We start from the raw sequence: 15957 nt of genomic DNA on the forward strand, positions 1-15957 counted from the left end.
GGAGGCTGTGGGGAGAGGGAGCAGGGGCTGGACAGAGGCTGCTGGGGCAGAACGCTCCCACCCCACAGGCGTGCTTCTCCCTTCCCATGGCCGCTTTCCTCAGCTGAGATGGGATGGTTTGGTCTGGAAAGCAGCTGGCTGAATGCTTTTTTCCTGCTTTCTGTTACCTTGCAGGGGTGAGGAGCAGCAACCAGGTTCCATAGGCTGCCCTGGCTGCAAGCGCAGCAGCAGGGATGGGGGCTCGGGGGCTCCCCAAGGTCCCTGTGGGTCACCCTGGCTGCTGAGTCCAGCCTGGCGTTCCTGCTGTGGCTGCTGGGGGCACAGCAGAGCCGGGGCAGGTCCTGCCAGAATTGCCCTGTGCTGCAGGAGCCCAGGAGGGGAGGGTGGCCCGACCCTGGCAGTCCTGTGCCTCACCTCTGCTCCCGCTGGGGAGACTCTGCTTGTCTAGTTATGCTCTCAGAGGATGCAAATTTGTCACTGGCAGCTGTAGGAGCTTGATGGTGGAAGAACAAAGTAGGAATTTATAATGTGCATATAATTGTAAAGAGAAGGATTTTTTTTTAGTGGGAGATCAGCAGCAGTGCAGAGTAATAATCATCTTAAAGGGTGACTCTCTAGAATTAGTTGTTATTTTGTTTGAGTCCTTTGAAATGGTTTCCATACTATATAATTATCTTAAATTTTAAGTGCTTCCTGCAGTGATAATGTGTGCATTTTTGCATTCTTATGTAAATGCTTTAGCGGTTCCCAGTGTCGAATTGGAAATGCCATTCAAAAACAGGTAATGGCTTTGCAAAATCTAGGGGAGGAAATGAATCCTTTTCTTCCTCATCATTTTCCAGTTTGCATTCTGGGCTTTCCTGGCTGTATTTGCAGCTCTGCCAGCAGCTGCTTTTCCATAACAACATCCAGTGGTGGGAGACACTGAAGTGAAGAGCTGCATCTCACCAGCAGGAGCTTAAAAAGACAGGAGACCAGCAGACAAACTGCTACAACCTGCAGAAAGAAAGTAATTAATTTGTAGACCCAATTAATCCTAGGCAAAGCCACCTAGGACTAATTCTAGGAACATTGCACTGTAATGAAAGTGCAGAGTCCCTGTTCACATGATGATTTTGGGTGGTGCTGCTGTAACACAGCAGCTGCTTCCTCTGGGCACAGGCTGGGCAGGGAGCAGGGAAGGGATCCCTGGCCAGTGGGATGGGAGATGAGGCAGGGGGAAATGGAGAGATGATCACCTGTGGTGATGGACAGGCTCACCTTGTGCTTCAGCTGCAGGCTGGCTTTGCTGTGCTGTGCTGGCTGCAGGCTGGCTGCACGGGCTGTGGCTGCACTTGGAGAGCCACAGCTCAGAGCCACAGCTCATCCCAGGCCCCTCAGATACCTCAGCAGAAATACAGCACTGCTTTGCAAAGCAACCCTGGCACCTGGCTTTCAGATTCCTCCTTGTTGGTACAGCACCCAGCATCTGGTAATCTCCTGCCAGCTCTTTGTTTCAACTGTGCTTAGAACTTTCTGAGGCAGAGACACAAGCTCTAGTTCTCAAATCAAAGTGCTCACATCGTTCACCTTTCTGTGTGATTCAGGGACAGAGATTTCACTCAAACCCTCCTAAATCCTTTCAGGGAGCTCCCTGTCTGTTCAACGGGTAGCACTGTCAGGGAGATGGAGATGGGGATGGACATGGACACGGTGGAGTAGCTATCTAAGTCAGGTAGTGGTCATACCTATGTTTGAATTTAGTGTTTTTCTAGTTTTTTCACTGTGAGAGAACTCAGAACAGCTCTCCTGTGGAAAGGTTATAATACAGAGATCTGCAGTGTTTGATTCATGGAGCAAGTGTCCCGCAGCATTCCCAGAAATCTGTGATTGCAGTCCAGGCTATCTCAGGTCAGGGTTTTAAATTGTACCTCCCAGAGACATTTGGGTGCCTTCCAGGTTTAAATTAGGTTTGCAAGTGTTTTAGCAGGGACCTGTTTCTCCTCTGCTGCTTAGACAACAGCAGCATGGTGTCTCCCAAAAGTCTGGCTCCAGAGTAATCTTTTGCAGAGCCCAGGGGCAGCAGGGAGCCATAAAGCAGCCAAGTGACAGGCCTTTGCAAAGTCCCTATCACTGTGGGAGAGAGAAACCAGAGCTTTGGAGCTTATCTGTGTGCTCAGGCTGTCTCCTGGAAGGTCAGGGCTATTTCTTGGCTCCAGTGGCTCGCTGGAGGCCTGCTAAGAGGACATGCAAGTGCTGGAAAACTTCCCCAAAACAGAAATTGCTCACAAGGTGTGTATATGTCATTTACAGAGAGATTTAGCTGTTTTCTGCCTGTGTCCCTTTGTAGGTGGGGTCTCCACCTGCTGAAGCAAATGTGTTCTACCAGTCAGCATCAGCTCTCAAGTGAAGGGCCACTTTGTACCTCGTCTCCCATGTATAATCCTTTATTACCCTGTTACTAAAGGTTTTGCCATCTGAAATCTCTCAGATCTCCCAATGAGCTGCCATCTCTGATACAAACATCCCTCCGAGATCCTTAACAGCATATGGTCAATGGCATCATGCAGGGAGCTGTGAGGGTGCACAGACTCCAAGAGCATCATGCTCTGCATCAAGAAGCAGAGTTTGGCTGCCAGTAATGCCCTGGCACTGCCAGCCTGCTGAGGTTTGAAATCATCCACCCATGGCATGCATGAATGAGCAGATTTCAGTAAATCAAGCTCATTTGGAAAGGTCTCATTACCATTTGGTCAGACAGAGGTGCTGCTTTGGTCAGGATGCAGCTAACCAGTTCCTTGAATCTCTGACATTCACATTATTATTAAGCTCAGTTTTTATATTTACACTTTGTATTAAGCAAGCTGAATGAATAGTGACAAATATCAAATATGCTAGGTTTCTTAAAGCAAGAGGGCTGTGTGTCTTTGCAGGCTACCTGAACATTAGGAGCTGACCAAAATGCAGTGAAGGGGTGGGTAACATTTGCCTTGGTTAAAATACATTTTGGATCAGGTTCTGAAGGAGACAGTGCTTTTGTTGAGCATAATGTCCTGCTTAAGTTTCCCAACACTGACTTTATCCATATTAACAATTATGCTTGCAGTGTAATGCTTCAGAAAAAAGCCTAATATTAATAGGCTAATATTAATTAATAGGCCTGTTATTTGGTGTCATTTTTTAGTATATAATCCTAGTGCAAAACCTCTGCTGCATGTATTACTTCACAAAGCTTTCCAGGGGGTTCCCAAAATAGGTCTGGCAGTGTTGCTGTAGGGGAGGCTCCTCTGAGCAGCAGCTGCAGCACAGGCAGTGCCCAGGGCAGCGTGGGCACAGCACAGGGGCGCTGCTGGGGCTGCCAGCAGAGGGACACAGCTGTGCTGGGCACCCGAGGGATGGCTGAGCCGGAGAGCAGAGAGGGCAGGGCTGGCTCTTGCTGTGGAGCACCCTCAGCTGACAGCCAGGCAGGAGCTGTGTGATGTAGTGTGGCATTATCCCTTCCCTGCAGCTCCTGCTGGTATTTATCTTCCTCTTGCAGCCTCTCACAGTCACTGAGCAGAGGCAATTGCTGGTGTGCAGAAAAAGAGCTCGTTCAGCAGCAGCTGAGCTCTTCCTCTGCTGCAGACCCCATCCTTCTTCTCCAGTGTCAGCAGAAGCTGCTGCAGGCTGGGGAGGGCTGGGCTGAGCACAGGCTGAGCTCTGTCCCAGGAGCACAGGATGGCACTCAGCAGAGAGCAGCAGAGGGGATCCCTCTGCCATGGACTGGCCCAGGCTGGCACAGACAGCATCCCCTGCTAGCCCTGCTCCCACAGGAGGGTACAGCACAGGCTGAGCTCTGTCCCAGGAGCACAGGATGGCACTCAGCAGAGAGCAGCAGAGAGGATCCCTCTGCCATGGACTGGCCCAGCTGCACTGGCACAGCCAGGCTGTGTTCCCTGTAGATTCCCCTCTAGCCCTGCTCCCACAGGAGGGTACTGCACTGTCCCCTCCTGCTCATTCTGCTGCTCTTCCCCAGAAGGGAAGAAGCTCTGTGTGATTTCTTGATTTTCCAGAGAATTTAGGAGCATCCACTGCAGCAGGGATCATGGCCCTGCTTGTAATTAAACAGAGAGATTTAGAGCTTGCTGCAAACACTGATTAGATCATTGTTTCCAGCCCTTTAAGATAAATGTGCATGAAGTCATGGGTGTCAGTCAGAGATCTCTTCCATCTCCCAGGAGCAGCAGTAAATCCCCCTGTGCCCTGAGCAGCCCTGCTGCTCCTCAGAGCCTGGCTGGGCATGGGGAGCCCCGGGCTGGGCTGCACGAGTGCCAGGGGGGGTTGAGCACATTCTGCTCAACAGCTGTGTTGGGGAGATTTGACAATACCAGGATTTGATGTCAATTATAACTGCTAGAAATCTGATTGCAGTGTCTGGCAGGTTACCTATGTAATAATGGATTTGTTATGAAATAGTTGCTTAGCATCTTTAGGGCTCTCTGCTCTAGTTCTGGGGAAGAAAGCTGTTCAAGCTGCTTTTGCTTCTTTCTCCCTTCCTTTAATATTTAAGCTTGGCTACACTGACTAATCAGAGGGTCAGAAATACCATAACACTGGACTATATTTATCAGAGACACAATTGAAAAGATAGAGAACTTTTCTACAGATGCACAATAGTGAGGTTGAGCAACAAAGTCCATTTTACTTTGTCATAAGACAAATGACTGAAGATACCTCTGTTACACAACTCAATGGTGCAGCCTCTTCTTAAATGTTGTGTTTCAGTTCTGGAGATGATAGAGGAAAAGAAAGAATTCAGTGAAGGGTAATGAAAATTATTAAAGGCACTGAGTAACTTTCATATGAGAAGAGATTTGAAAAGATTAGGCCTGCTTAGTTAAGACAAGAGATGAATAAGCAGAGGCACGATGGAGAGATGTGGGGTAATGAATGGCACAGAAGAGGCACACCGAGTACTTTTATTTGCTGTTTTCCAAAACTAAAAGCTGAGAGTAGAAATCTGTAAAAAAATAAAAGAGAAGTGTGCTTATGATAAAAAAGCCAGCAGACACATTTTAAATATGTTTTCCACAGTGCTGGATTCACCTGTGGAAGCCGCTGTGGCAGGGAACAGAGATAATGAGCTTAGGAAAATTATGAAAAGCATTGGCTGCTCTGGGGAGAACTGAGAGCCTGCTGAGAGGAAAAGGGAGTTCTCTGGTAGTTTTCAGTGGGAGCAGGATTCAGCAGCTGGCACAGCACCAAGGCTGCTGGAGTGATGCTCCAGTGGGCTCAGGTGTGTGTTCCACACTGATACCTGCACACAGAGGCCCCTGCTGCAGCTGCCTGGGTGCCTCAGTGACCTGAGTGCTCCTCGTAAAGCTGCAGAAATTGAAATAGGGTGGGTGCAAGCATTGGAATGGATTAAAATAACACTTGATCGTTCAGGTAATGGCGGAGGTTTCCCTCTATAATGCTTCCAGCATCATCAAGGTAAGCATGATGCAGAACAGAAGAATGTGGGGTAAAGTGGGTCTTCTGTCCAAGAGAAGAATTTGGGGTAAAGTGGATCTTTTCTCCAAGAGAAGAATTTGGGGTAAAGCGGGTCTTCTGTCCTTCTTCATACCAAGTAAATTGTATGTCAAAGCTTGATGGGATGGATTAGGACAGGGACCTGTGTTTGACTTCTCTGAGGTGGATTCCTGGGCATCTTGCAGAAGTTTTAAGCCCCATTACAGGTTTTTTTCCAGCAGGATTAATTTCCCCTGCAGCAATCAGAAGAGTGCCTTCCTTCTGTATGTGTCACGCCTTAGTTCTCCTGCCCCAGTTAAGGAATGCTTTGGTTTATCAGCACAGCTGTAAAGTGAAGCATCACCAAAGGACAGGGGAGCAATAATATGATTCTACATAGTTCCTGTCTCAGTTAAATTCAGCCTTGTTTACAGTCTCTGTGTTTCCCTTGGCTCACCAGCAGCACGTCCTGATGGGCAGAGCACGCTGGGGTGACGCACCCAGCTCTAAATAGTTGGTTATTGATGGGCCTCAAGGCCACTGAAAAACCTGGCAAAGAGGGAGACTTTTGCTCAACTGAGTCACTGATAAGGGTAGAAAAAGAGTAATGAACAGAATTCACACCTCTGAATCTCTGTATTTGTAATTAATATGTTTTCTGCTTCAGCTCATTGTGGGCATTTTCCCCTGAATTTGTGCATTTGGTTTGCTGTGTGAAGGAATGATGTCAAGGGAATCATTAGAGGCTCTTTTCAGTGCTTTTCTCATGGATTCAGAGAATAGCTAGTGACAACCTGAAATCTTTCTCTGGAGATCCTGGTTATCCAGCTGCTTCCTTGGGCTCCATTGTACTCTTCACAGGAGCTTTGCACTAAATAATTTTACAGACCACTGATGGTTTGTGTTTCACTTGATAAATTCCTGCTCATTGCACTACCAATAAGGAAAATCCATTCTGTGGAGTTGTTTGGGATCACTCTCCAGAAGGCTTTGCCTCCCTATCACTCCAGTCAATAAGTTGTTTTCTTGAGTAAATTCAGTGTCTCTTCGCTGTATAATTTTTGATCTAATTTTCTGCCTTCTGTGGTTGTATGGCCATACCTGGGCCTCGGTACGCCTGTGGCATACCTTGAAGTGAACTCCAGGGGAATCGTTCCCCAAACCAGCTGGTACTTTGTCTGTAGCAGTTAGTTCAGCCTGCCAGCCCTCCTGAGGGCTTTGGGCTGCCTGCAGGGTCTGTGCAAACTCACCTTCAGAGTCTGTGGACACTCACCTGCAGGGTCTGTGAGCACTCACCTGCAGGGTCTGTGAGCACTCACCTGCAGGGTCTGTGGACACTCACCTGCAAGGGGCATGGCCAGAGGGATGCTCTGAGCTGAGCTGAGCCAACGCCTGTCCCAAAAGCCCCCAGAGCCCTCTGGAAAAGGTGTCTGTGCTGTGCTGGGGACAGTCACAGTCCCAAAGAGCCCCCAGGGCCTGTGCATGCAGAGCAGGAGCTGCTCCCACTGCATCACCAGGACTCCTCAGAACAGGAACACTCCAGCAGCAAGGACAGCACCGTGGGGCTGGGACCTGTCTGTGCCAGTGTGCTGCTGATACAAAATGCATTGCTGGAAGGTAATTGTCATTTTCCATTGCTGCAGCAAATGGCTTCTGGGGCTCAGGAAATCCCGGCTTCTCACACTGCTCACACTGGGGACTTGAAAGCTTTTCCTCCTGATAACAGGAAAGCTGAAGGGTTCCCATCTGTGCTGCTGATAGCACTGCACATTACGGGGTGATGGTCCAGAGGATACACCCTGGAACTTCACATGCCAAGATGGGGAAAATCAATCTCTGTTAATAAAAAAAGGCAGGCTCACCGGTGCAGAAAATCACTACTCTGGAGCCCTAACGAGGCTCCTTCAAAAATTCATGATTATAAAATGGAATCCTGGGCTACATTATAGTTCTGAAAGAAATTGGGATATGGAGGGAAAAAAATCCAATTTTCATTAAGTGGAGAAAATAAAGGATAAATCCTGTACACAGACATAGTCATTGATCACAAGGAATATAATTACATGCTCAATATATAAGAACATTTTCCAAGTTTCCCAAGTACACAATACTTTTCTTGAATACTTTTCAAAGTTCAATTTTCTTTTCTTGCTGTTTACTCATGCCTCTAGCACTAAATCCATCTGAACAAAATCTGTGATTGTTCTAATAAACTGCTGTAGGGTTTGTTCTATCTGGGATTGAACAACCCCAGAACAGTATTTGAACAATCTGGGATTGTTTTAATATCCTGCTGCAGGATATTCGACCTGTGGTGGGAGAAACATTGAACAAACCCAGTCCTGCCCTCACGACTGGAAGAATTTGGTGGTGGCCCTGCTGATGGTATCCACAGTGCAAATTCAGGATGCAGTAAAGGGCAGAGAGCACACACCTTCTCCTGCCCCTGTTCTGAGCAAGAGCCATCCCAGCAAGGGGCTCTGAACCCCTTCCTCACACCCAGGTGCCCCTTGTGGGTCCTGGGAGGCTGAATTCCTGCTCCAGACCCATTGGGAGCACAGAATCATTAACCTGCAGTCCTGCAGGGTGGGTGGCTGTGATGGCTGATAATTTGGAGGGGTTTTGGCCTCAGATATGTCTTCTGTACAAACAGAGCAGGAAGAATTCCAGATTGGCTTTTATGATATTTTAGCTTTCAGGCTACATTCTGTAATGTAGCCTGAATTATTTTAGATGTAATCTAGTCAGCTGTCTGGAAATACAGCTACTCTTAAGTGTATAAAAAAGGCCACAAGGCCTTTTTTTCCATATTATCATACACCAAATTATTACTTTTAATTATTTTTCACATGTTCAATGCAGGTACAGATTTGTTCATGAAGGAACCTTTCAGTAGTTCAGCTGATCAGCTCAAAACCAAGAAGCAGCCCCTGACAGTTCATTTTCCTGCTTGCTTGAGCATGGCTGAGTCACGACTACAGAGAATCCAGCACTGTCTTTTCCCTTTTATTTATTCATTCACTCATTCAGAATTAAGGGTGGATGTGTGAGGGGCTTGAGTGACTGCAGTTTATTGTTAATGTTATTGTCATTTAGGTGCCATCATCTGTGACTTTTGAGGTAAGCAGAGATGGAAATACTGTTTCACAGAAAGAATTCTTTTCATCTGTTTTGTGTAATAACGTATCCATACCACTGGACTTTCCAGAACTCATTGGCATTGTTTTCATTGCAAGGATGGACTGAAAGGACAGCTGAGAGACAGGGAAAACCTGGCCTTGGAATTGAACACTTGTGTTTATAAATCCTCCATGGGCTTGGCTGCGTGAGCTGGGAAGTGTTGGTGTTAACTGGGGCTCAGCCCTCTCCTGACTTGAGCAAGCTCTTGCTCAGTGGATTGGTACAGAATTTACAGCAGAGATGGCAGGATGGCCAGTGTGCAGCTGCTGCTCTGCTCTGTACCCTGAACTGTGTGCTGATGGAGGGCTGGCATTGCCAGGCTCAGAGAAACCCACGTGCACTGGGATGCCCCGTGCTGCCCTTCCTCCCTCACTCGGAGCCTGCCTGCAGGGCTGAGCAGCTCTCGGGGGCTGCCAGGGGCAGGCAGAGCCTCTGGGGCTGGGCAGGGATGCCAGGGCCCCTTGCTGAGCTGCAGGTGCCAGCCTGCACAAAGGGCACCCAGCAAAGGGGCTCTGCCAGCCCTGGGCATGAGGGGCTCTGCTCTGGGGCCCAAACACCTGGCAGGGAATGTGTCTGGTAACTGGGTGTGTTATGGAGAGGTGTGTTTCGGTTTGTCAAGAGGATTCAGCTCCTGCAGGGCTGCTGCTCACTCTGAGGTGAGCCTGAGAGCTCCAGAGGAAATGTTGGGGTTCTGTTTGCAGTCTGACCCTCTGCTGCTGTGTACAATCAGGCCTTTTGTACCCAAAACAGCTCCAAATTACTGTACATAAACCATCATCTGCCAGTGGGAGCACTGCAGTTTCCCATTTTGCTGCTAATTGGATGATACCCTTGCAATAGTCTTTGTTACCATGGCTGGTGCTGGGCAGAGAACAGTGAGGGAAGGCTTTTATGCAGAGATCTTACAAAAATGCAATGACTGTCCCTATTTGACAGCAATTGAAACCAATTGTCAATTAACTAAATAACAACCAATTAGCTTAAAGGAAAAAAAGAAGAAAATTGCTTGCTTCACATTCTTTGTTGAAGCAAATGCCAGTCAGAGAATGGGAGCTTTTTTCTTTCTCTTGTAAAGACAAAATGGCAAAAGATGTGCAGAAAATGCAGAGTGGTGGGTTTCTTTTTTTTTTTTTTTAATACCATCCTTTTCTCACATGAGAATATTTTAGAAACTAGATAAGAATATCTTAAGCTCCTGAGACATTTAATTTCCTGTGGTATTTTAAAGTCAAAATTACAATCATTATACAAGCGCCATTTTTCTCCTTCCTTTCACGCCTCTGTGGGGTACTGTCAGCACCAGGGCAGCTCCCCTGCAGCTGGCTGCCTTCACAAGGGGAGCCCAGCAAACATCTGGCTGCCCTGTGGTGCACACTGAGGCACGGCTGAGATGGTAACAGAGACCAAACCCTTCCCCTTTCATATTTCAGAGTGCACAGGTGAGATGGGGCCAGGACTGGTGGCGTCCAAAGGCCAAAGGAGCCAGGGCTGTTTGGCTTAGGGAGAGAAACCATTCAGTGCTGCATGTGGGCTCTGCCCTGCCCCTGTGCCTCACTCAGCTGAGGGCAGCATTGGTGCCCAAAGCTCTCCCTGGGCTCTCCTGCCTGCAGGGCTGCACCACAGCTGCTCCCAGGGCACACAGCTCCTGTCTGCCTGACATCCATTAGCTGCACCAATCAATAAATGCTCTGACTTTTTACCCATCCTTCACACAGATCTTATTACAGTCTACTTAGAGCTGCTCACAGCATCATTTCACAGGTTTCAAATTGTGTTACTCCTTTGTTAATACTTGTAGGACCCATGTTTCATAACTGGATGGTTGAGGATGAGAGGTATGACTTCTAACCATTCAGAAAGCAGTGGATGTTGGATGTTTTTTCATTAACTGATGTGAGATTTGCACATATTGATCTGTTGCTTTCTTACAGGAACATTTTACACCTGAATGCAAGTTCAAAGAATCAGTATTTGAAAACTATTATGTGACATATTCCTCAATGATCTACAGACAGCAACAGTCTGGCCGGGGTTGGTATTTGGGTCTTAACAAAGAAGGAGAAATAATGAAAGGAAACCACGTGAAGAAAAATAAACCTGCAGCACACTTTCTTCCAAAACCCTTAAAAGGTAATTGCTTGGGTTTGCTCCATTTATCTGAACTGATACTGTGCTGTGTTTAATTCCTGTGCATGCATATTTGACGTGTCCAGCTGCTTACATAACAGGAGTGTAATGTTCTGTAACGTGGTGTTTGTCTCAGCAGAGTTCCAACAGGTTAAATCACAACTATTGACAGTGCTTCTTCTCTGTTTGTAAGGAGATGCTGATTTTTGTCAGCTTAGCTCTGTGCTGCAGGGCTGTGTAAGTGCATGGGAGAGGGAGGAGTGGTTTTCCCCTTCTGTGAAATGTCCATCCAGGAGGGTCTCAGGTTCTCAGGGAGTGTTTCAAATGGAGGGGGTCTCCCTGCCCTGAGTGTTTCTCTCCTTGCATTGCTGCATTGCTGGTTGCTGAGCAATGCCAGCGTGCCAGAGCTGGGCTTTGCCCAGCCCAGCTGTGCTGATGTTCTGCTCTCTCTTGCCTTGCAGTGGCCATGTACAAAGAGCCTTCCCTCCACGATCTCACAGAGTTCTCCAGGTCTGGAAGTGGGACCCCAACAAAGAGCAGAAGTGTTTCAGGAGTGCTAAACGGGGGTAAATCCATGAGCCAGAACGAGTCCACGTAGCCAGGTTGAGGCCAGCCAAGTGCTCTCTAAAGAACCTTACCTCTGGATGCAGTTGAATTCTTACTCGCGGTCTTTCATCCAAGCCCTCAGGTGCCCAGGACAAGGCACCAGCTCGCATAGGTCACCCGTTTATCAGCCATTAGATCTTCTGGTTGGCAGAGGATAACCCCCAGGCATGTAGAATGTGCTTGTGCACACCACAAGGCAGTTGGACAGCAGCACACACAGCTGTGGGAAAGCCTCCGAGAAGAAATGTCCAGCTCTTTCTCTCTCTCACTTTTTCTTTCTCTCTTTTTCTCTCTCTCTCCTATGCTTTGTGGAAAACGAAACGAAAACATTTCACAGCATTCACTGCTGATAAGAATTTGCTTTCCAACTCAGAAAAAGACCATTTTTGCTCTTCAAAGGAAATTTTAATGCTTGTATGTTTTATAGGGGCAAACAAAAAACAAATACGTAAACTCTGTTGTTTCCTTGGCTTACCGTTTTATATCTAAGGCTTGATAAAAAAAATATATCCTTTAATTTGGAATAGTGCAACTTTTTGATTTCTGAACTCCAATGGGTCTTTAAAGCTATGTCTTTAAAAAAAATAATTCAAAATTCAGGGTTGGAACTGAGAGTTGGTGTCTCAGGCTCAAGCAAACAGTGTTCTTGTGGTTTTAAACACAATGAAATATAAATTTTTATAGATTTGTAGTTTCTGGTAAAGTTCTTGTGCTAACCCCAGTCTGTAGGAATTGAGTTGTTCTGTCATCCCAAGTGGAGGTTAACAGAAAGGGATAAAATTATCCTCCAGTGTAGATTTCTCTTAATTCCATTTTGTGTGTCATGTTAAACTATCGTTGTGGCTTCTTTTCTAAAGACAGAAACTGTGGAATTAAGGTGACTTAATTTTTTTATAAGAAACGTCTTATTTGTAAAAGTCCTTTCACTGTAATGGGCACGTGAGTATTGTGTAGGAGGAAGCGTTAGGACAGGTTACCCCTAAACAACATATACTTATACTGCTATTGGAAACAATCCTTTAAAAATTGTAGTTAGGTTTCCATTTAGGTCATCATGTCTGTTGCATGGGAGAAAGTTGGAATATTGGCATAGAGTTGCATGATGTGTCAGATTTTGTGCATTAATCATCGTTGGATTCTGTGCTCCAAAACTGAATTAGTTCTGTGCAGGCAGCTTTCTGCCTGGTACAAAAAAGTTGTTTATTATTTGTTGTATACACAACCATGCACTGAATAAACTATTTATATTAAGATGTACTTTTTAAAAAAGCTTGTTTGATTGTATGCTGTACATCCATGGTTAATTTGAAGGGAAAAGGGTTGGCAATTAAATTATAAAGTTACAAAATGTTCAAAATTAATTGTAATTAATGTTCAAAATCTTTCTGTGTGAAGGTCATTCCCTGTAACGCCATACATACAGAAATTCAGACTTTCTTTGGTTTTGGGCACTGTCAGAGCTGGTCCTGCATGTGCCCAGCTGAGATACTCAAACACAGCCACACTTGGTGTCCCCAGGCCTCGGGAATGAGCCCTGAGCTGTGCTGAGCTGTGCTGAGCTGTGCTGAGCTGAGCTGAGCTGTGCTGTGCTGTGCTGCCCTGAGCCCTGAGCCCTGCTCCCTGTGTGCCCCTCTGGCAGCTCCAGCTCTGCTGGGGATGCCCAGCACACCTGGGGGATGCTCAGCACACCTGGGGATGCTCAGCACACCTGGGGATGCTCAGCACACCTGGGGATGCTCAGCACACCTGGGGGATGCCCAGCACACCTGGGGGAGCTCAGCACTCCTGGGGATGCTCAGCACACCTGGGGATGCTCAGCACACCTGGGGATGCTCAGCACACCTGGGGGATGCTCAGCACACCTGGGGATGCCCAGCACACCTGGGGATGCTCAGCACTCCTGGGGATGCCCAGCACACCTGGGGATGCTCAGCACTCCTGGGGATGCCCAGCACACCTGGGGATGCTCAGCACTCCTGGGGATGCTCAGCACACCTGGGGATGCTCAGCACTCCTGGGGATGCCCAGCACACCTGGGGATGCTCAGCACTCCTGGGGGGAGAGCATCTCTCTCTCCTGCCTTTTCTCTCTGCAGAAAAACTTTCCAGGAAAACTTTGCTTTCTGCAGCTCTGACAGGGGAGCTTCATTTGTCAGGGAGTTCCAAGAAGTCCTAGCAGGGACAGGTTTTCATCCTGGGTGGCTGAAGAACCAGTTCTGGAAGACAAGATAATGGAAATAGAGGCAAAATCTGCCCCTAAATGTTAGGCTGAAATGCAAGTGAGATGTTTTGTTGTCTGCTCTGTGTTCCTCCCCCCTGTCTGAGCTGGAATTAAACCAGCTTTAAGGTCAGGGCTGAGAGGGGAGGGGAGGAGGTTGTTTCAGATCAAACCTCCAGGTTTGTTGTTTCATGGCAAACAGCAAGCGAAGAGCTCTGGCCTGCTCTTGGAGGGGCAGGCTTCCCCAGCTCACCCCTTTCCATAGGGTAATGAGTAGGAGCACATCCAGCACTGCAGAAATCCTTCAAAAACTGCAGATGTGGTCACGATTGCTCCAGAGGTTCTGATAACTCGGGGGGTCTGGATCATCTCTGCCCTTCCGCTAAATGTGGCATGTCCTTGGGGAATATTTCAGCACGCATACATTAGAAAGTTACACAGATTTTCTCCTGGATAATACCTTCCTTTGAGAAACCTGCTAAGTGTTGGGGAAATGTCAGTTTGGCCGCTGGTCTGTCAGAGCACAGGGGCACTGGTAAAGCTGCTGTGCTGTGCCAGAGGGGCAGAGTGCAGGAGATGCACCCCTGGAGCGAGGGAAGGCCCGGGGGCTGCGGTGGCTCCGAGCCCGCAGCCCCTGTGAGCCCTGAGCACCTGCACAAGGGGGTCCTGGGCCCTCCTGGCATTGCCAGGGTGGGGATGCCTTCAGCTGCCCCTCCCGCAGCGTCTGACACAGCTGGGCTTCCCTGGCAGAGCCCAGAGCACGCGGGGCTGGCACAGAAACCCTGCCCAGGCCAGAGCAGGGCAGCCCTGCAGGCAGGAGCACAGCCCTCGCCGCTGCCTTGGCAGCCCCTGCACAGCTGCTGCTCAGGGGCTGTGCAGGGCTCTGCCCCTGCTGCTGCTTTGGGGCTGGGCCTGAGAGGGGACAGCTCTCTCTGTAGCACAGAGACCTTTGTTGCTTCTCAGTGTGATTTTCCTCATGCTACCTCAGCACGGCCGTGTCTCCGTGGCCTCTTGCTCAGCCCCGTCCCTCGCTGGCACGATGGGAGCAGCTCGCTGCCAAGTGCCAGCCTGGGCTGTGCCCAGGGCAGCCCAGGGAGGAGCAGAGCCCCTGCAGCCCCCCTGCCCCCCCAGCCCCTCCTGCAGCCCCTCCTGCAGCCCCAGCCCCCCTGCAAACCCTCCTGCTAGCTCAGGCGTGCTGTGGTGCCCAGGGATGCTGTGGCACACCCAGGGAGGCTCTGGCACACCCAGGGAGGCTCTGGCACACCCAGGGGTGCCATGGCACACCCAGGGATGCTGTGGCACACCCAGGCATGCTGTGGCACACCCAGGGATGCTGTGGCACACCCAGGGGCGCTGTGGCACACCCAGGGATGCTGTGGCACACCCAGGCATGCTGTGGCACACCCAGGGATGCTGTGGCACACCCAGGGGCGCTGTGGCACACCCAGGGGCGCTGTGGCACACCCAGGAGTGCTGTGGTACCCACAGGGATGCTGTGGCACACCCAGGGAGGCTCTGACACACCCAGGGATGCTGTGGTACCCACAGGGAGGCTCTGGCACACCCAGGGAGGCTCTGGCACACCCAGGCGTGCCGTGGCACACCCAGGGGTGCTGTGGCACACCCAGGGAGGCTCTGGCACACCCAGGGGTGCTGTGGCACACCCAGGCATGCCGTGGCACACCCAGGCATGCCGTGGCACACCCAGGCATGCTGTGGCACACCCAGGGGCGCTGTGGCACCCACAGGGATGCTGTGGCACACCCAGGGGTGCTGTGGTGCCCAGGCTCCCCCAGCTGAGCCCAGGGCCAGCCAGGCCTGGCAGAGCTCTGCTGTGTCTGAGTATTCTGTGTGAGAGCAGGGCCAGCTCCATGGGGTTTGTTCTCCCTGACATATCCTTGACCAGGACACTTTTGCAGGACAGAATCTGTACGTAACAACCTCCTATCTTCTAATAAATGATTCTCTCTTAAACAATCTCTCCTGTCTGGGCTCTGGTTGTTACCACTGCAGACTTTATAAGGGCTCTCTGCTGCAGCAGCAGCAGTACCACCCCATGGCTTACCTTACAGAGACCCTCACGATTAAAATTCTCCTTTCCCTGTGCTCCTGAACCAGAGAGGGCAGCTGGAGGGGTCAGCCCAAGAGCAGCCAAGATGGGTGTTCCAGTTTCTGTGGCCTCAGCACAAAGTGTGATGTGTTTTACCAGCCCAGAGAACGGCTGCTCTAAATGCTGCAGCTCACTTTCCTCCTGGATGTAATACCAAGACAAAACTGACATAAGTACAGTAGAAAGCCTGTTTAAAATAAATTCATTTTTTAGGGAAAAGATAAATTGCCATGCAATTTACCCCTAGT

The 15957-nt window shown here is 49.1% G+C and overlaps 1 protein-coding gene across 4 annotated transcripts in view; it reads left to right on the forward strand.

The window, feature by feature from the left end:
- Positions 1-12980, forward strand: part of FGF13 (fibroblast growth factor 13) — a 191681-nt gene extending 178701 nt beyond the window's left edge. For all 4 annotated transcript variants that reach the window (XM_063170871.1, XM_063170873.1, XM_063170870.1 and 1 more), the window contains 2 exons: positions 10581-10779; positions 11238-12980. In XM_063170871.1, the coding sequence (XP_063026941.1) occupies positions 10581-10779; positions 11238-11374 (336 nt within the window). In that variant the 3' untranslated portion in view covers positions 11375-12980. The remainder of the gene's footprint in view (positions 1-10580; positions 10780-11237) is intronic.
- Positions 12981-15957: the final 2977 nt, after the last annotated feature.

Source organism: Melospiza melodia, chromosome 16 (genome assembly GCF_035770615.1).
Source record: "Melospiza melodia melodia isolate bMelMel2 chromosome 16, bMelMel2.pri, whole genome shotgun sequence".
Classification (NCBI taxonomy): Eukaryota; Metazoa; Chordata; class Aves; order Passeriformes; family Passerellidae; genus Melospiza; species Melospiza melodia.